General features: G+C 45.7%; 1 protein-coding gene across 2 annotated transcripts in view; it reads left to right on the forward strand.

Annotated features, from left to right (window-relative positions):
- Window positions 1-20672, forward strand: part of VAV2 (vav guanine nucleotide exchange factor 2) — a 322511-nt gene that overhangs the window by 62433 nt on the left and 239406 nt on the right. For both annotated transcript variants that reach the window (XM_054007273.1, XM_054007272.1), the window contains exon 2: window positions 8302-8418. In XM_054007273.1, coding sequence (XP_053863248.1) covers window positions 8302-8418 — 117 coding nt within the window. The remainder of the gene's footprint in view (window positions 1-8301; window positions 8419-20672) is intronic.

The following is a 20672-nucleotide window of genomic DNA, read 5'->3' on the forward strand; positions in this document are numbered from 1 at the left end:
TCTATTCCCCTCCCTGCTCCACCAGCACGAGGGGCCTTATGGGAGAGGGTGAAGAGGGCCTGTGTGAGCAGTAAACCGTAGACTGGTGGGTGGGCGGGGCAGGGGCACAAGCAGCTGGGAGGGGGCCAAGCAGGCCTGGGGGTGGAGTGTGGGGCTTCCGGGGGAGGAGGCTGAGCAGGGGCAGGGCCATGGTCCGGGCACACACAACGTCCCCAATGGAGACGTCATACGCCGCCCATGGCAAGGTCCCTGCTAGACTCACTGCTTTTCTGGGTGAAACCGGAGTGAATGTTTCCTTCCTCACACACATGTAACGACCAAATAATCCCTGTGCATTTCACTAGACTATGCAGCCACCTTGGAAGGGTTTGGCTCTTCTTTTTTTTAAACAAGGTCTCTCAGGATTTGTAATTGATTGAGGCTGAGAAGTAGGCTAGTCTGCCAGAGAAGTGCAGCTGTTTGTATGCGGCTGCCGATATCTCTGCTGTATGGGCTATGTGCCAGATTACTTAAGGTCAGGTTGCAACGGAGATCCATTAAGCTAAACCCAGACTACAAGGCGAACGGCTGTTTTTCTTGAGGCACTTCCTTTGATCGCCTTGTGGTTGGAATTATTTGCTTTTCCTTTGTCTCAGGTGCTGAATGCTAATGAGGCCGGAATCCTGCTGGAACCTAAACGAGTTGGTTTGGGTTTAATTAGATGATAAAACTTATTTTTATCTTGTTTACTCAAGGAGCCGGTCCGGGAACTCTTCAGTTCCTGCTCATTCAAGTATTCCCATGGGATTGCTTGTGTGAGTTAGGCTGTGGGACTGAGGCCTAAATGGGGGAATGCGGATAACCTTGATGACATTATAGCTGGACTAAGGACAGGAAAGGAGCTGTGAGTTCACATAGAATGTATGTGGAAGGGTAGGCATGTAGGATCATGGGTGGCCCTCTTTAGCAATATTAAGTAACATCACACAGCAAGTGTACTTAAGTGCACCAAGCCCAAGTGTACTCAGCAGTGTCACAGAATCTACACTGGGATGCAGAACTGTGCTCCTGATTTTAAACTTTAATTAAAAATATATGGTGTCCGTAAGCCTCGTGGTTGTGAAGAAAGCCTTTGAAATGTGATCAGGATGTAAGCTGCTGCGGGGTTGCCTGCCTGGGTCTTGAAACAAAATCACTCTGAGCAGTGAACTGCCATGTTCATCTCGATGAATCATGAACTCTGAAACCTAATGGCAACTTGAAAATATCCCCCTATTTTTCTACTGATTGGCTGGATGTTTCTGAAAAGCCAATGTAGCTCTGATTGCTGGGAGGTGGGGTGGGTCAGGCTGCTGGTTTCTGGGGCACTCGGAGTTTTAATCTCCATCTTTCCCCAACGTTACCTTCATGTTCGTTCCATCCACGAAAGGGGACTGAAAAAGGAGATGCATCGATGTGCCAAAAGCCTCAACGGCTTCCTGAATGCCACCAGCCCAAAAATTCCCACTTGTCCCCTCCTCCGCTTTCCCCGAACATTCTTCCAATGCAGCTCTGTGTTTTCAGTACAAAATGTTGTGGCAAGCTGAAAATTTGGCAGCAGCCCAAAATAAATCCGATTTTATAGGAAAACAAATAACCCAAGGAGCCACTGTACTGATTAAATCCAGTACAACAATAAATAATACAGTGAAAAGCTTCATTTAGGAAAAAAATAGAGCCAGAAGCCGCTGCCGCACATCCGAGTCCCAGAAATCGGGGAGTCTTGCTATGGAATTTAGGACCGGCTTGCTGTGTGTGTGTGTGTGTGTGTGTGTGTGGCGGAGGATATGGGTGTGGCTGCATAGGGTCCTGGATGGTAGTGGAACAGACTGTGGCTGGCTGCAGTTTACAGCCGACTCTCATGGCTGGGTGCTGGAATACTTCCATGAAAATCAGCTCCATTTAAATACAAGCCCTCATTAGCTTCATTGCAAAGAACAGCCCAGTGGGGTCATGACTGTAATGACGATTCCGTGTCTGAAGAAAGCCAGTAATTGGGGGACTCATTCAATGTAGCTTGTATAATGGAGAATCCATTACCGCTCTCCTAGGATCATGCTCTTAATCAGAGCTGACCAAAGAATCTTAATTCTTGTTCTGATTGGCTTCAAGGACTAATTTCATTCTGTTAAACCTATTTCTTTCTTTCCCCTGCATGCCGCTGAAGGTTTTATCCCCAGGCCCTTCCGGTTTTAAATTCTTCATTGGCTAACGAAGCACTGCCAGGATGGCGCCCTCAAATCTTTCACAACTCCACTAACTCCCACTGTAGTGCAGCTCCAGCAAGGTCAGTGTTTTCAAAGGAAGTGTCTGCTCCAGACGAGGTTGTGCTAGGAGATGCTGATTTCCGTAAGGCTGTGGAAGTTGCGTTTGTCACTCGAGGTGTCCGCTTTCACAACTAATTGGGAAAGGTGGTGTTGGGTTTTCTCGTTCCTGGGGCGAGTCACCAGTCATGCTGATGTGCAGCACGTGGAACTGACAATTAGGGAAAATCAATTTCCCTCCCCAAAAACACACAATGTGTCTGTTTCATCTGAGAGCAGCTCCCGTTACTGATGTAAGAGCCTCTGCGTTGGGTGAAGCGTTCCTGCAACACAATTACTTTTCATCCAGGATGTAGGGCTGAGTCTCCTCTCTTGCATGGGTGTAGATCCTCTATTCCAGTAGGAGCTGTGAGGATGAACCACCATACTAGTTTTAAAGTGGAGCTGTATACATTTCTGAATGGGATCATAAAATGGGAGTGCTGGGATAGAAGGGGACTGGACTCGATGACCAGGAGGTCCCCTCCAGTCCTATGTTGGTGGAGTTACCTCTGGTAAAATGAGAGGAGAGCTGGATCCAGAATGCTCCCTTGAGGGGAGGGATAGCTCAGTGGTTCGAGCATTGGCCTGCTAAACCCAGGGTTGTGAGCTCAATCCTTGAGGGGGCCACTTGGGGATCTGGGACAAAAACAGTACTTGGTCCTGCTAGCGAAGGCAGGGGGCTGGACTAGATGACCTTTCAAGGTCACTTCCAGTTCTAGGAGATAGGATATCTCCATAAATTTATTTTATTTTATAATACAGGTGTAGATTTACTGGGGTAATGTATCCACTCTACACCTATATTATCATGAGTAGGGGTGGCAGTGGATTAAGCGGTATAAGCAATGGAGACATGAGCGCAAATGAGATTGGAGAGGAGTTTGGAGGGGAAGGGGGTTTAAGTTCATGTCCTTGTCATAATCTTACTTAAAGGCGATTCTGTCTGAAATGTGTGCAATGGAAGAGAGGGGAGCATTCAGTGCCCACAGCCCTTCTTGTGCAGCGCACTAGGAATGAATGGCAGGATTGTTCAGCAGAGGTGTGTGGAGGTGCCAGTCAGCTGGCTCTTGGTCTGGGAGCTTTCAGGGAGCCAAGAGTTAGAACAGCACAGTTAGCTGCCAGGCTTCCTAAATAAATCTCTGGCGTGGCTAAAAGGCTTTTATGTTGATTTCACCATGTGGGACACTTGAAAGAAACATCAGCACTTCCTCTCTTGTCTCCAGACAGAATCTGTGCACTTCCTCGTGACCACGTGTGATCCATTACAAATAGGGACAGCAGGACTCCAGGGCAAGTGAAAGCAAGAATGCAACAAATTTTACTGTCCTCGCAGAGTGTGGAACTCCCACCTGCCTTAGGAGTGAGGGAGGTAGAAGCAGGGCTGGCTCCAGGAACCAGCCGAGCAAGCTCGTGCTTGGGGCGGCAGATTCTACGGGGCGGCATTCTGCCCAATCCCAGGGCGGCACGGCCGCTTTTTTTTGGGGGGGGGGGGGTGTTTTGTCCACTGCCCTGTAGGGGGTGGCGGCGCGGAGGAGGGGAGTTCCCTGCTGGGAGCGGGCTGCGCGCTCCGTCTGCCCCAGCCGGTGCCAGGTCTGTAGCAAGCCCCGCAGGGCGGCCTGAGTCCTTCCCTCCCCGCTGACCAGAGCAGTGTGGAGTCCTCCCGGCAGGCGGTGTGGCGGTCGGGGCCATGTGGCGAGCGCCCCGCTGAAGCTCTGGCCACCCCTTTCTCTCTCTCCCCCTGCTAGCCGGGGCACATCTGCAGCGCAGGGAGTCCCCCTGCACCTTTTTGCTTGGGGCGGCAAAAAAGCCAGAGCCGGCCCTGGGTAGAAGGACCTCAAGGCTCCAGTTGAGTAACATACCTAATAGCATGCACAGCGCTAAGCTTGTGAGTAGTCCCACTCATGTTAAGTTAGGCGTGGGCTAAAGTACTCTGCTGAACTAAGCCCTTACCTGGATTTTGATGTGAATTGCATGCTGCTAGCCATTGCACTCACCCCATGACAGCGTATACTCAGCCAGTTGTAGTTAATTAACGTGTGGAACTTCTACAGCACCATCTAAACCAAAGATTTAACCATCTTTCAGAAACATTTTTAAAACGCCTCAATGTCCATGTGAAGTGGGTAAGTGTAAGTATTATACAGGTGGGGATCACAAGGCAATGTTCGTACTGTAGCAGGGTTAGACGCAGTTAATTGGCTCTCTTTAATACAGGAGTCAGAGTTGTAGAGATGAAGTCAGGTTTTGTGTTAAGACACTCGACTGATACTCAGGACCTGGGCTAAGTTCCCAGCTCCGTGGCATACTTCTGTGTGGGCAAATTGTTTAACCTTGCTCTGTCTCCGATTCCCTATCTGTAAAATGGGGACAATTCTTACTTCCTACCGCACAGTGCTGTGGTGAAGATAAATTCATTGTCTGTATCGTGCTTGGATGCTAACATGATGAAGGTCATCTAAGTGTATTGGTTGAAAGTTTTCCTTTTTCCATCCGCCTTTTCCAGAGGCTCTTTAAATGGTTGGTTGGATTCTTCCTGGACTCTTGTCATCTGTGTGAACTCGGCAACTGTCTGATTGCATATTTGCTGTGGTTTTTGATGTATTCCGCAGATATTACCTGGAGCAGTAGAAGAGGCTGTGAGACAAACGCAGAGGGAGGTTTTTTTTGCACTAATTTAGCAATTGGTAGTGGGGCCCCTGGCATGATCGTTTCCAAATTTAAATAAGATGCACGATGACAGCAGCAGGTAGCTCTTGTTTGATGGATTTTTTTTTATTATTATTATTATTGCTCGTCTCCAGTGAGCTGAGATTAGATAGGTTGGATAGAACTAATCTTAAAAATTTTGTTATGGCTCATGCCCACTCACCAGTGAAAATACTGTCAGCAGAAGTCTTCTAGTTTGCTTTGATGATGCACTTGCTCCTTGATCTTTCTGAACTCGGAGGCTGTGAAGTTGAGTTCTTCAAAGAATTTGAACTGAAATTCTACAGCACAGATCTTGGGGGTTCAGTTTTTAAGTCCCCTGACTGCCAGGAGAGATTTTTGAATCCACTGCTGCGAGAGACAGTCATTTTTGTCGGTAGATTCCAACCCTTATTTCTGCCTGTGCATTGGGATGACAGGGGTGAGGCGGATGCTATGAATACTGCAAAAGGGGAAGGCAGTTTTTTTTTGCATTCAGGATTATGAAAGGAAGCTTGCTTTTCATCATCTGTAATTATGGTTAAAACCTGTGTCATTAACTTTTCAAATTGGAAGCTTAAAAGGATTTAAAGTAAATGCTTAGTGGAAATTTGAGATGAATGAGACGTTAACAAAAAAACAGACCCCTTCTATAAACAAATTAGTTTGCATAGGCTGAAAGCTCCTGTAGAGGCCTGGAAGACTGAGATGTAGTATGAAGCCTACGCATTTGCATACCCACCCACCCATCCAGCCGTATGTATGTTGTAAGACAATTCTGTAGAGTCTAGTCAGAGTGTTAATTTTGTCTTTTCAATCACTCACACTATCATTCTGCCCCCAGGTCTATTCAACTAATGAGAATGTTCTGAGTTTATAATGATTCTGATGATGTAATGCTTCTAGCCTGTGTTTTTTATTGGTTGAGTTTTATTGCCTACTGCTGGAGGTGTGTGGGTGGAACGACACAATCTCCCTGTTTGCCTAGTTTAAATTAGTTTCTCATTAATGAAGTGGTCTTTCTAACCCACTGCCTGACTAGGGTTGCCAACTTTCTACTCCCACAAAACCAAACACCCCTGCCCTGCCCCTCTTCTCAGGCCCCACCCTTACTCACTCGCTCATTTTCACTGGGTTGAGGTGAAGAGTGGGGGAGTGAGAGCTCCGGCTGGGGGTGTGGGCTCTGGTGTGGGGCCAGGGATGAGGGATTTGGGGTGTAGAAGGGGGCTTCGGGCTGGAACTAAGGGGTTCGGAGGGCAGGAAGAGGATCAGGGCTGGGGGAGTCGGGTGCAGGCTCTGGGTGGCGCTTACCTCAAGCAGCTCCCGGAAGGAGCAACACATCTCCGCTCTGGCTCCTGTGTGGAGGTGTGTCCAGGTGGCTCTGTGCACTGCTCTGTTTGCAGGCGCCGTCCCTGCAGCTCCCATTGGCTGCCATTCCCGGCCAATGGGAGCTGCATAGCTGGCACTTGTGGTGGGGGCAGCGCGAAGACCCTGGCTGCCCCTATGCGTAGGAGCCGGAGGGGGGACATGCCGCTGCTTCCGGGAGCCACACGGAGCCATGGCAGGCAGGAAGCCTACCTTGTCCCGCTGCACCACCAACCAGACTTCTAACGGCCTGGTCAGCGGTGCTGACCGGAGCTTCCAGGACACCTGGTAACCCTGTGCCTGACCCCTTAAATATAACCCCAAATGCAATAATATTTATAGGCACACTTCATGCTGTTTTCTTTGTGGAGATATGGGTTGGCCAAGAAGGTTATGGTTTGATTCTTTGCAAAACTTTTGGTAGGTTTTAAATTGCATATTTGTAAAGTTTGCAAGTAGCAATTTCTACCATGCTAAATTGGTCAGTTGGGGACCATTAACAGTACCATGTGACTACAATGTTACTGACCCAACACAAACTGTGGGGCTGTTGCAACCAAATATGCAATTTGAAACTTGCCCTAAGTAGTTACATGACATTGTTTCCGTTCCTTGATTGGTTGATTTATGTAACAATGTGAGAATTAAGAATATTTGTGAACCATTTGTCAATGAGCAAGCAACTGAAGAAATCCGTGGAGAACTTTGCATAATGAGTACACTGGAGAATTTTGCATGGAAAACTTGCCAACAGAAAAAAGGTGAAATAACTTATTTAATTTTCTGCACAGTCATTCAGTCCGCTCTAATTAATAACATGGGTAAGAGCCAAACAACTGAAGCAACACCTTACTTCTCTGATCCCTTCCTTTCTTGTTGCCATACATTAGTGTAGAAAGAGCCCTCTGTGTTCCCCGATTACAAGACCCATGAAGGTCACGCACACATGGTCACAGTGCAACAATCCATTATTGCTATTGTCAAAGATGGCATCTTTTTTTAAGAGGCATTGGATTACTCAGTCGATTGAGCCGTATGACTAGTGGCTGAACAATCTTAAGTGTTTTACGGTGGTCACAAATGAGATGAGAATTCAGATGGGCTAAAATTAACGATGACCAAAACGCTGTGAAAACAATCTTCACTGTGAGAGACTTGCTATTTATCTGTGTTTTTTGTGTGTGTTGTACCCTAAGGCTCTCTGCTTAGTGACCTGCCTCTGATTTGGTCCACCAACTTCATTTCAGGTTGGATCACAAGAATGGCAGCTATCATCTGTGAATGTGCTGGGGGTTCTGTTTTCTAGCATGTCAATTAGCTGACATGTCAGCGTGTGGGAGGAAGTTGGAGGGGGAGAAGTAAAGTACTGTTTGGATCAGCTGCCGATAGTTTCTGACTTGAGAGGGTGAAAAAAATTCATTTTTTCTGTCCTTGCTCCTTTTTCCATGTCACTTGTACTTGTTATTTTTGTAAATATATGGTGTGTGTGTGTGTGTGTACACTCGTATTCAGTGCAATGTCTGAGCCTTGCATGGGGAGCCATGGAATAGATTCAAATTGTCTTTAGTTGCAAACTCAGTAATACATTTTTATATAATTTTTAGCTTAACTTGTGCTCGACTTAGAGCTTGAAAAGGAAACATCCTGCTCTTAAGTTGTTTAGACCCTGTGCCTTGTGAACAAGCACTTGAACTTCAAGTTTTGGTTTCCCAAAGGGCCTCTGTTGATGGTATATTATTGAGAGCACACTCCATAGTGGAGCACTGGGGAACCTGTTTGTACTAGAATGCTCAGTAAACGAATGCATCTTCTCACCAGGCAGTTCCCACATTCTTCACTTCCTGTTGCATGTGAATTTTGATTAATGTCTACAGTAAATTACTCTTACAGAATTATAGCCTTGTCTCTTTTTTTTTTCTTTTTGCAGTTTCTCTGTTTGAAGAACATTCGAACATTCTTAAAAGTCTGTCATGACAAATTTGGGTTAAGGAACAGTGAGCTGTTTGACCCCTTTGACCTCTTCGACGTGCGGGATTTTGGAAAGGTAAAAGCTAACTCCTAATCTGTGTTTGAAAAAAGGGTCTGAAAGGGCTTTTACTGCTGCTGGAAGCCTAGACTGTTTTTGAAATGTCCTGCCCAATGCTGGGCTGATCATGCAACCAGCTTGATTCTGCATAGCTCGTGTAACCCACACCCGTTTGTATGGCACTCTGTCTTCCCCGCCCCTGGTGGTGGCTGGGTCCTGTGATCAATCGATGAGCGTGCTACATCCTTGACTAGCAGAGGTGGCTCTCTTAGCTCAGGCTGTGTAGGGGCTCGTGCTTTAGAACTGTTGCTTCTTCTCTCACCTCAGTGGCTAGTCATAGTTCAGGGCTCTGTGGGTTTTCCAGCTGGGAGTAAAAATTGGTCCTAGCCAGGTATTTCTTGCAGCCTTGTTTATTGACAAGGAACGTACTGTGTCTCTGAATGCAGAAGGAAACAAGAACAAAAAGGAGCTGTTTCTTAGCTTAAAGCCCTGCAAGCCCCAGAGTCATACTGCACTCACAGGTTATTGCTTGGTTTTCTTGCTCTTCCCCCCCCCCCCCCAAATCTTGTTTGTTCTGTTTCTTTCCATGAGTTCTCTGACAGACCCACACCGACTTGGTCATAATACCCAGTCGACCCTTCTGTCCCCATGGGGCTAGTTTCTGGACAGACACTGTTAGGCTGTGTTTTAGGTGTTGCCCCTTAACTGTTTCTTACACCTGTCTTAAATGGCGGATTCGTTCACACATCAGTTCAACAAGGTTTTGACTCCACCCCTAGCAAGGTTTCCTCCAGCTCACAACCGAACCCACAGGTCCCCCTACTGGTTCAGTCTGTACTGCTGATTGACCCACTGAGGGGCGTGGCACAACAGGCACATGTCAGGCAGGTGTATGGAGGGAGCAATTTACAATTCAGCTCAGAGATCCAATTCTACAGGAGTTTGAGCAGCCTTTCAAAATTCTTCTTGCCTGTTCACCTAGACCAAGTAAACGGATGAGTGAAATCTCCCAGGCACACAGCAGATTTTCTTTTTGGGGAACAAAACATTGTAATGGTTGCTCATAAAAAAAAAAAATACAATTATTTACGGAGATGATGTTATTGGAGGCAGTGGGTCTAGTGGATGTGGCAGAGATCTGGGACTCAGAAGACCTGGGTTCTGCTTCAGATTCTGCCACTGGCCTGGTGGCTCACCTTGGACAAGCTACTTCATATCTCTGCTTCCCTTAACTTTTGTGTTTTGTCTCCTGAGATTTGCAATTGCTTCTATCTCTTGATAGGGGTACAAACAGTACTGAGAGCAGTGGGATCCCAATTTCAATTGAGGCCTTTAGGTGCACTTACGATATAATAACCAAATATATAAAGACCAGTTTGTTTCCACGACAGTGAGTAGATTTCAGGCTTGGGCTAGCACCCTTAGGTGCTTTTGAAAAATGTACCCAGAGACTTTTCTGACCACCAGCCCCCAGACAAGAATTTTGTTTTATTTGTGCTGTGTGTCGCCTAGATGAGAGCAAAGGGAGCATTTCTTTTTTCTGTGTGTAATGGCAGCACTGAATTCTGGATGAAGCCCAGGTGGAAGGGAGCTTCTGAATGGTTTTGACACGAGTGTCTGTCTGATATCCCATTTACTAGAATTCAATGGCATTAGCACTGTAATGTTACTTTGACGGATATAGGGTCTAGGGAAGCCTTCACACACAAGGCAGTATATTCTATTCTTTGGGCAATATTGGTGTTAATAAGTCACTCAGTTCTTTTAGGAACTATGCATTACTTTGTCTCCTGAGCTACAAGGCATATGCTATGTGAAGGCATCCACTTTTCTGATTAGCTGAAGAGTAGCTTTCCACTGGCTGATGGGAAAGATTAGATTATATTTATTGCCTAATTTAGTTTGGGGACTATTATCTGGAACTTGCAATTGAAGGAGTTTGTTTTATGAGTTCATGATTTATGAACCCGCAAAGGGACTCTGGTTCAAGTTTTGAGACTACAGATGCACAGAAGCTGGGCTGGGGAAAGAACTGTTGTATAGAATGCTAGTTTGCTTTCACATTTTGTTGCAGTTTATGGTACCAAATGGCTCAGCAAAGTTATTAATTGGAGCTGGTTTTTTACCCTTTGAGACCATACCAGCTGAACATCCTCCCACTCCTTTTCACTTATAGTCTAGCTGTGACTGGTCTCTAGAACATCATTCTGCCTCTGCTGAAAGCAAATTAGAGGTTAAATAACATGGGAGAGTCGTAAAAAATTACTTTCCATTTTGAATCACAAATTGTATAACTCCTGAGAGCGCAAAGGAGTCTTTAAATTAGATCCCCACTGGCCAAATGCAGAGTTCAGACACGCACAATTCTTCGTGGAGCCCATTCATTACTTAGATCAATAACACTTTTCAGTTACAGGACACTTATGCCATGTAAGAGCCTCTTATATACAATGCAGAGTAATGGTTGACCATTTAATTATATGGTAAGCACAGAGTAACGGTGCTGGGTGTTTCCATTTTCAGATATCACTTACAGCTATTTCTGTACTCCAAACTAGAAGGCCAGTTAGGTAATGATTCCTAACAACTTTTGGACTTGCTGAAAGGTAATTATCAAGTAAAAAGGCAGGGGCATGTAGTTATTCTGTATTTACTTGTTGACCTTCATAGGCTGCCTGTAAATAAAGGGGCATTACCATTTAGTATGTGCAGGAGGTTTCCGATGGACATCTGGGTTCTTTACTATAAGAAAAATGCTAAAAGAACCCTCAAATTCTTCCCTCCTTCCCCCCCAACAACAGGCTACATTCCCAAGCCGGAATTCCTCAGCTAGTCTAAAGCAGTACAGACTTCAATGGAGCTACCGCCGATTTTACATCTGCTGGGTTACTGCTGTATTTTCCTGTTTGACTCCTATTCTGCGCCTAAGGGACCCCCTCACTGTGTATTAGTATTATTACCTTAGATTTACATTGTCACTAACTCTTAGGGCCAGATGCTTGGGTGTGTCTGAGCTCAGTGCATGAGGGGAGGTATGCGGTCGTGCTCCACGCCTGTCTCTACCACTATAACCCTGAGGGCTCGTTTGTTCCCTGGCAAGAATTAAAGCCGCCTCGGAGCTGCTTTAATTGCACTGGCTAGAATGGCCTCCTACAGGATTTTTCCTCTGTCCAGTATCTCTGGCTTTATGGGGGGAGGGATAGCTCAGTGGTTTGAGCGTTGGCCTGCTAAACCCAGGGTTGTGAGTTCAATCCTTGAGGGGGCCACTTAAGGATCTGGGGCAAAAAAATCAGTACTTGGTCCTGCTAGTGAAGGTAGGGGGCTGGACTCTATGACCTTTCGGGGTCCCTTCCAGTTCTGAGATAGGTATATCTCTATATATTATGCTACCTCCATAGTGCATGGGGTTTCCTAGTTGCCCTGTTAGGCCAGCTTTCCATCTGTCTGGGCAGCCTGAAGGGTCTGAGATCTGTCCCCCTCTTTTACCAGGCCCCGGACTTCGGAGAACTGAAAATAGTTGCCCTGTTATTTCTTCAGCAATGAAACAAAAGTCCTGTCTCAGTAACTGAAATACTCCTTTTTATGGAGGATGTGGGCATTGGCTTGGAGAATCTGACAGACCGATCTTCCATTACAGGCTGACTCGCAATGGCGAAGACACAGCACAGTCTGGTGGTTAAAAGCGAAACGTTGCCAGTCAGGAGTTCTGGTCTTGTCTCTGCTGTTCATTTGCAGTTGGACCTTGGGCGAGTCACTTCTCTGCTAGTTTTAGTGGCTTGTCTCCCAGGTTGTTGAAGTAGGATTGATGTTGGTAAAGGGGTGGGGTCCTGAGGCAGAAATAGCCGTAGAAGTGAAAAGTTCTGTTGCTGTCATCGTGGGAGGCTGGAACACAGGGCCTAGGCAAACAGATGTGTATTTTTCTTGGGTGTTGCATAGCTTTTCTTGTCATGTCTCATAATGACCAAAAAGAATTGCTTTAGATCAGGGGGTCTGATTGCTTCCAGTGCTCTTTTCCCCGTGTTTAGACCCTGCTGTTAAGCAATAATATTGTGACAGTGACGTGCCCGGATCCTGACTGAGATTTCCAAAAGCGACGACGGTTTTGGGCGTTTCAATTTCTGGGTGTCTGACTTGATATGCCTTTTAAAAAGGCCTGATTTTCTGAGGGCAGGGGCTCAGCACCTTCTATACAATGAGGCCTCTTCAAGGTCCTCTCAGGTTGGGCCTGCCAAATCAATAATCCCCTTTGAAAAGCTCAGCCCGTGTGTGTGACTTCACTGCAGCAGCCGTGGGTGTGGGATTCCGAGGAAGAAACACACCATTGCCTTCAGTTTAGGGTCGGATCCTGCAACGCACAGAGTTCCTCCTGAGAGGTACTGAGCACCTGTAACCTCCACTGACACGGCAATGGGACCATTCAGTACTTTGAAGAATCCTGTCTGTAATAGCAAAGGGAACAAAAATAATGCCCAAGTATGTCTGTGATTTTTTGCACTGTACATATGTGCGTTTAATTTAATGACAGCAATAACATAAAGCTTAGCTCTTGCATAGCTCTTCAATTTGTTGGCACCAGATGTAATGAGATCAGATGTACATAAATATGGATTAAACGCTTCATCACTCTGAGTCAGCATGGAGGCAGTGAGGTTCATGAAAAGGAGTTCCTCACTTTCAATAACTTGCAGTAATACACTTAAGGTTTCTTTTTTGTAGAGAGAGAATTCACTATCCATAAACCTGTGGAGTGTGCTATTTATTAACCTCCCCCTTCTCTCTTCTGTACTCCCAGACTTGTTTAACTGCCCTGACTTTCTGCTGAACTTGATGGAATGTTTCAAAGAACCTTTTTACGAGTCCTGGGTCTCTCACGGTCTGAACTGTAGGCGTGCAGTGATGCTGCTATAAAAATCAAAAGGGGAAGCTCAGTCATAAGTCACCTGAAATACAGGGGGTGTTGACTCTTCTAGCATCTGAGATAAACCAGTTGTTTCAGTGGGCGTGTTGCTTCTGGTACTGAGACTCAAACCATTTAAAATTGGTTTAACTTTGCACATCCCTGGCTCTCACAGATGGGCCTCAGCCACAGAACTTGGATGTGGGTCTTAACTCTTCCAAACCTTTGGAGAGTGTTTTGGATGCAAGAGTTTTTCAGGCCCATCTTTGATCTGATTAATTAATCTTCACTTGCTGCAACTGTCTCACCGACCTGGCTCAGGGAGTTGCACACCCGTGGTTTGTTTTTTCGTGTCTGGTGCCTGGGGAAGGAGGAGCGCATGGCGGGGGACAGTGGTATGTGTGTGTGAATGTAGCATGCGTGGGAGGTTGCAGCACTATCAGTTTGAAGGAGGGAAGCGGTGAAGAGAGAGTAGGGGAGCCTTCCGGGAGAGGGAAATATACTAGGCTGATAGGGATGTGGGAAGCGCTTATTATACGGTCAGATGAAAACTTAGTGTACAAATATTTACAGCACGTACTTAAAAATTTGCAATCATTTTTCATGTAAAGAAATACCTTTTTCTCCCAAGAGGTTGCAGGATGGCCTGGTGGAATATCCTTGAATAGGTCTAGACGGTCCAAAGCCAGGCCCAATCTTTCTGAACCGGATGCCATGGCGCTTCCATGTCTGTGACTTCCCCTTTCCTCCGTCCCACCTCCTTGTTTTCAGAGGTGCTGGGCACCCACAGCTCTCATTGGTTTCAGTGGGACCGGTGACAGCCAGGATGCAACTGACTCAGGAGCTCTGCAGACGGACCCGCAACCGATTTCTGGATTCTCCTGGGTTGGTGGCTGCTCTACTCTCCTAATCTTTCCTCAGTCCTCGTTGGCTGAAGCAGCATCTTGTGATCTCAAAATGCTGTTTGGATTCCACAATAATAGGAACCTTTATGAAAACTTCAGCAAGATGAGTATTTGCACCATTGCCTGGGAAGTTAAAGAATGCACCAATGCGCATGCGTCGATCCCCCCAGCTCTGCAGAAACCAAGATGTCTGACACTGTAAAATTTACTCTCCTTGTTTTCATTAAAAAAAAAAAAATCATTCCTAGACAGGACCTGATCATCAGAGGTCCAGAACACTTGCATCACCCGCTGACTGTCAATGGGAGCTGTGGGGGTGCTCCTAGTTTTTTCCAAGCAATTGTTGTGTAAAATATTGCTAGAGTCGATACAACTTTAATTCTTCTTGGTTTTGGCATTAGAAAGATTTTCAGAATCATTCAAGGGCTTTAGGAAGACACATTCCCATTGGAAAGAATTGGCACTAGCCTTGCTAATTTCTTAATCATTTTTTGTAAAAATGTCCCGTAAAATAACCATCTCCTCCTTTTTTTTATTTTTTTTTTAATTTTATTTTAATACCCCTATGGCAATATTTTAGTGTGGGCCTTCAAAATCAGGCACTTATTTATAACATGTGCAGTGTGCTGTAAGGGGGAGGGAGAGAGAATTCTATGATATAATATAGGTAATTGAAAATTACAAGGCTCTGGGTAAATGGATGTGTTCCGGTGCCATGATAAACAAAGACAGCTAAACGCCCACCCTTCCACCCACAGCCAAGCTGCTGGCAGTGCAAACAGCTCTGCTTTTCCCATCCTTTGTTTGTTTTGCTGGCTTATTGCAGCTAAGAAAGAATTAAAAGCAATGCGTTTTACTTTAGAGTGGTCGCTCTCCAGTCAGCTCTTTGCAATAGCACTTGTAGGGGTTAGGGGGTGGGGGAGAGGGAGGGCCATTAGCAGAGCTGAATGTAACCAACTGCTGTGGACCAACATCTGATCTTAACACTGGGGGTTCATCCTCTGTGGCATGTGTCCTGTTTATTTACAAATCCTCCCGTTGAATGCTCTACAGAACAGATTTCTCCTTCTTATAAGTCCCTGCACTGACTAGTCAGGTGACCCATTGCACGGTAGTTGGATGTGTATCCAAAAAGAGGCAGAATCAGAGATAAAACTGGTTCTACTTGCTGTACAACTTGTCAAACATTATGGTCGGTGGGTGGGTTGGGAGGCGAGAAGAACTCTCCAAAAAAGGGCATGTGTATTTCTTTAATCCCCACGACAGCGGTAGTATAACTAGCCTGCAGAGAGAGGGTGTGTGTGAGAGAAGAATATTGGCAGATCTTTACTTACAGAGATGAAAGATGACTGCACGAACCCATCAAGACACCTAGCGCCAACCATGTCTGTTTTTGAAATGAATGTGCTGAGATTACAGACGGCCGTAGCATATGAGCTTCTTCAAAACTGCAGATTCGCAGATAGACATCCTGGTCTGTTTTAGAGCGAGCTGGTTTGTAGCTCGGCTGGAATCCAGTCCTAGAACACTTGGCTGAAAATTTTAAAACTGCAGTGGAACCATTAAGAGGCCTGGGGCTCTAGATACCAGGATGAACAGTAAAAATGGAGTGTGTGTGTGTGTGTGTGTGTGTGTGTGTGTGTGTGTGTGTGTGTGTGAAAATTCTTTAAAGCAAGGGCTTTTTGGCAGGAGGTAAAATAATATCAAGCTTCATATTGTGTTTTAATCCTGTGATCATAAAAACTTAATCTAGTTTAGAACTAAGAAGCTGCTATGATAAATGGGAAAAAAAGGGGGGGGGAACCAGGGCCGGCGCTTCCATTTAGGTGACCTAGGCCGTTGCCTAGGGCACCAGGATTTGGGCGGGGGGGTGTGTGGCATTTTGCCACTGTTGGTGGCAATTCGGTGGCGAGGGGTCCTTCCGTGCTCCGGGTCTTCGGTGGCAATTCTGCGGTGGGTTCTTCACTCGCTCCGGGACCCGCCGCCGAAGTGCCCCGAAGACCGGGAGCGCGGAAGGACCCCCCGCCTAGGGCGCCAAAAACCCTGTGGGGGACCCACCTTGACTCTGTTACTAGATAAACTTCTTATCCTTTCCTCTTACCAAATGTTGCAAAGTGTGTAGTTGTAATTTATTTGGGGGAGAGGTGCTCCAAAATGTTAAAACAGCACTCAGCAGGTGCAGTGTGTCGAACAGATGTTTTCAGCTAAAATACCAAAAGTATGTACAGGAAGCCTTGTTACTGTACTTCCTTAAAACACAAGACAAATGAATTTCAGATTTCTGTGGCTGCTCAAGCATATACCAGGCAGTGCTTTCTGTTATGCAGGGTATTGCAGACAGTTGGGATTTGTTTAAACATTACTATGTTTAGCCTTTAATTGATAGTGATGACTGATGCCATGTGCCTAAAGCAAAGTCCGCATTTAGGCTCTGATACTGAGACAGGGTTTTACCCGTCCAGAACCAGTAGCTGGATGGAGATCTTCTACTTTTTAAGCTCTTCAGGGCAGGGAACTGTCCCTTACTTCGCGTTTTGTACAGCACCAACCAGAATGGGGCTTCAAATCTGGTCGCAACTCTAAATTTCCATTCCATAGGCAATTTTGATATTTCCGATTTTTTTTTTTTCTGAATTGGAATTAAAATATAGAATTTTTTCCCCATGAAATGAAATTTCCAACCAATTTTCTTTTTGGATTGATTGGGAATGTTTTTGTGTTGATAAAATCAGAAGGATTACTTCTGATTTTGACTTTTTTGAAAAATAAATCAATTGGGGGGGGGGGGGGAATCAAAACAACGGTTTAAAAATGGAAGTGCTTTGTTTTGCTTTGTTCCGAACGAAATTTCATTGAAATCAACCTGCGAAAGAGTTTCAAGAAAGAGTGGCATTTTCCGACGTGCTAGTGCTAGTAATTAATAACCATTGAAAGCCTGATGCAGAGACATACCTATGAAATTGCTATATGGCCATCTGGAGGGGTATGCTACATAGAGTGAAACCTCCTATGAAGCAAGTATTTAATTGCACAATAATCATGTTAAATGAGCTGAATCTCTGTCCTGTGAATTTCAGAGCTCTCCAATATGTCATGACTTCAAGAATAAAAACCCTCCTTTGTCCAATAAATAACTGACCCTGGAATAAAGTTTTAGGCATAAAGAACCTAACTACATGGAATTTGGTAGATCATAAAGTTAAATGGACATTTATTAAACCAACGTTTGGCAAAGGAGTGAGGTTCCTAGAACAAAAATAACACTTGGGGCTTGTCTATGTGGTACAGCAGTGCACCCCGGAGCAGTGTGAATTATCAAGCGTTCAAAAGTGTTTCACTCTAGTTGCCCTGTGCAGATCCCACACTGACACGCTCTAAAAGGTTCGTAGTGCGTTGACGTAGTACTGTTTCAAATGCGCAGTAGGTACCTTTTAGAGCGCAGCAGTGGGGTCTGCCCGCCCGGGGCAGTTAGAGCGCCTTTAAAATGTTGTGCTCTACAGTTTGCATCTGTCTGGCGCACGTTGCGGACAAGCCTGATAGTGTCTTTTCATCCAAGGTCATCACAAGGAGAGGTGCCTTGTAAAGCTACGCTCGCAAAGTAGGTTACCCCACATTTTCAAGTGGGGAAACTGAGGCACAGGCAGGGTGATTGACACTACTGGAAACGTGGGCGAGTTGGCAACAGGATACAAGTGTTCGTATTTCTGATCCTTTGCTCTAACCATGAGGCAGCAGTGCCTCTTTGGATGGTAAACTATGTTTTGATCCAGGGCTCTGAGAATGGTTCATGTCCTATTGCACACAAAAGAACTTTCATTGGAAAATGGGCACTCTCTAAAAGAGGGCTCCTTTGAACCTTTTTTCATGCTGTACCCTCAAACCCTCCTTTTAAAGCTATGCCAGTAAAATTGCACTGCAGCAAGGTGGCAGAAGTTAGTGTGTGTCTGGGAGCCTCCAGGCATCCTCTGTTGCCATAGCTAACTTACAGGGGATTTAAGCGGCAGTGTGTACGGTATTTGAGAGGCAGACACGTAGCGGTCTGTAGAGGCCAGTAATAATCCCATGCCTTACAGTTTTATGCAGTTTCCCACTGGATCTTTAATGCAAACCCTCTTGTGATGATACAGCCGAACCCTGCCAGCCCAAATAGCACGAGCCCCATGCTGAGTGCCCACGCTGTGAGCTGGGCCACACCAGGCAATGTCCCCTCCCATCCTCTTGGCCACAGTTAGTCCTGTATTGATTACAGCTTAAGAACCACGCTTCCTTTTGAAATCTGGCAGCTTGGGATGTGCAGTGAGTGGATCGGAATCTGGCTGATGGGAAAGATGTAATACAACATCCTTGGGTGGCCCTTGACTGTGGCATTCTTAGCGCTTGCTGCTCTTGTTCAGCTTGACAGCAGGGGGAGGGAAGGGGTGTGTTGAGGGACTGCTGCTCAATATAAAGCCGCTGGAACTCCCAGCAGCAGATGTGCATCTCCGCTGATGCCACGAGAGGAAAGGATCCACTTACAACCGGCGAATCTTGCTCAATATTTAATAGGTCTTTAGTGCTACCATTTAAGAGGAAGAAGGATCCTTCCTCTTCACCCAGAGGCTGCAGTGGGCTCCTGTGAAATGAAATGCTTTGCCCTTGCTTGTCATTTCTTGCCATGATGCAAGTAAGACACCCCAGATCCCACCACCTATCTTTTCCAGTGGGCTCCAGATGTGTTCTAGGGTCAGGCTGGGCAGAGCACTCTGGGGTAATGAGGAGTTTGTGACATGGATGCAGGCCTTTGCTCTTCTGTGACTCAACTCTGTGATGTGAGCTGATAAAAGTTTGAGCGTGTCTCCTTCTGCCATTGCACTTAGGTTTTGGAACGGTCTCTCCGTACTCGGTGTGCCAAACCACTTCCCGCTCTTAGCTCAAATCCCTCCTTATCCACAAAGCCCTTTCAAAGAGGATCCCACAAAGAATACAGGCTGTGATTTTTAGACTGGTGTGTCCGATACAGACACACGGGCCCAGTTCTGCAATCCTTCCTGACCCGGGGTGAAACTCACTCCTGTGTAGGAAGCCTGGGCACCTCTTCGGCTCTGCACGGGCGTGAATTTTACTTGCTGAGTAGCGTTGTATTCATTCACTCAAACTGCCCTTTTGATGTCAGTGTCCAATGTGAGTAAGGATTGCAGAATAAGGCCATTGTATTGTAAGCTCCTTTGGGTAGGGGCCACTTCTTCTGCTTGCGAAGTATTGAGGGAATTGATGGGGCTCCAATAATAATCAGCCCACAGAAGCTTTTAGGTGCTGTGAATCTACCCTGTGCCTTTTTCTTGTTTCTTCTCTCCTCCCCCTTACAAATCTGGACTGTTCCTAGCTCTGCAGCTTTCCAGTGAAACTGAAAGAGCCAGAAATATTGGTTCTGGGAAGTTTCTTTTCTTTTCTTGGCTGCTTTCCCTGGGATTTTCCAAAGGGTCCCATTACGGGATATTATGTTTCAGATCAAACAAGTATACACAAGAGCCTTCCGAACTCCCGTCGTCTGGTTAGGAGAATTTCTGCTGGTAGGCCTTAAGTAACCTTTGGAATATTTAGCGTGAATGTAATCAAAGATGTTGATCAGGGTATATCTAGGTTTTTCTGAGGATGTATAAGTTGCTTTTCTGTTACTCTTGTGAGCTTTCTGACCCCTGCTCTCAGTCATTTTATACAAACCTATGGAAACGAGGCTCACGCTTTTTTGTGTATAGCTGGGAATGGTAAAACATTTACTGAAGTCGCTCTCACCAGAAGTCAACCTGTTTCCTACAGCTCGATGTTTTTTGCCCATTGTTTGAGAAATGACTGATATTATTTAAATCCTTCGAGGTCGTTCTCCCTGAACAGCTCTTACTAGGTCTTGCCAGGTTTAAAAGACTTAGTGACACCGTCAACTTGAAAATCACAGCTGTGGTTGAAATCTTTGTACCATCTATAGTTACAAGTCAGACCTTAGATTACCACAACTGGAAGACGTTAGCAGGCAAAGTGCATTTCTCTCCATGTTTTCAGTGTTTACTTTGAGCATCTGACCGCACTTGGTGTATAGCCTTCATAGGGGGCGGGGGGAAGGAAGGTAGGTATCTCAGGAAATACTATTTAAAGGGAACTCTTATCAGTAACTGGAATTTTTGAAATTAGTTGCTTTCAAAAACATTCAAGCGGATAGAGCCCTGTTACATTTTCCATGCTGGGGGGTGACCTGCTACCCACAACTGCAAAAGCTGCATATGGTCTTGTTAGAACTGTTTTGCATTAACGTGCAAATGATTTTTTTTTTTTTTTTAGGGCCCGTAGGCACAAGCTTGTATGCCATAGGCATTCAGGTTAAACTTGCATTCTGAGTTATTCCTAGCGGGTGAGATCTTACAGATTTTAGTGACACTGACACCGAGAGATATAGATCACGAGTTGTGTAAGTAAAGGTGCCCAAAGTTTCTGATACC

This window comes from Malaclemys terrapin, chromosome 17, assembly GCF_027887155.1.
Source record: "Malaclemys terrapin pileata isolate rMalTer1 chromosome 17, rMalTer1.hap1, whole genome shotgun sequence".
NCBI lineage: Eukaryota > Metazoa > Chordata > Testudines > Emydidae > Malaclemys > Malaclemys terrapin.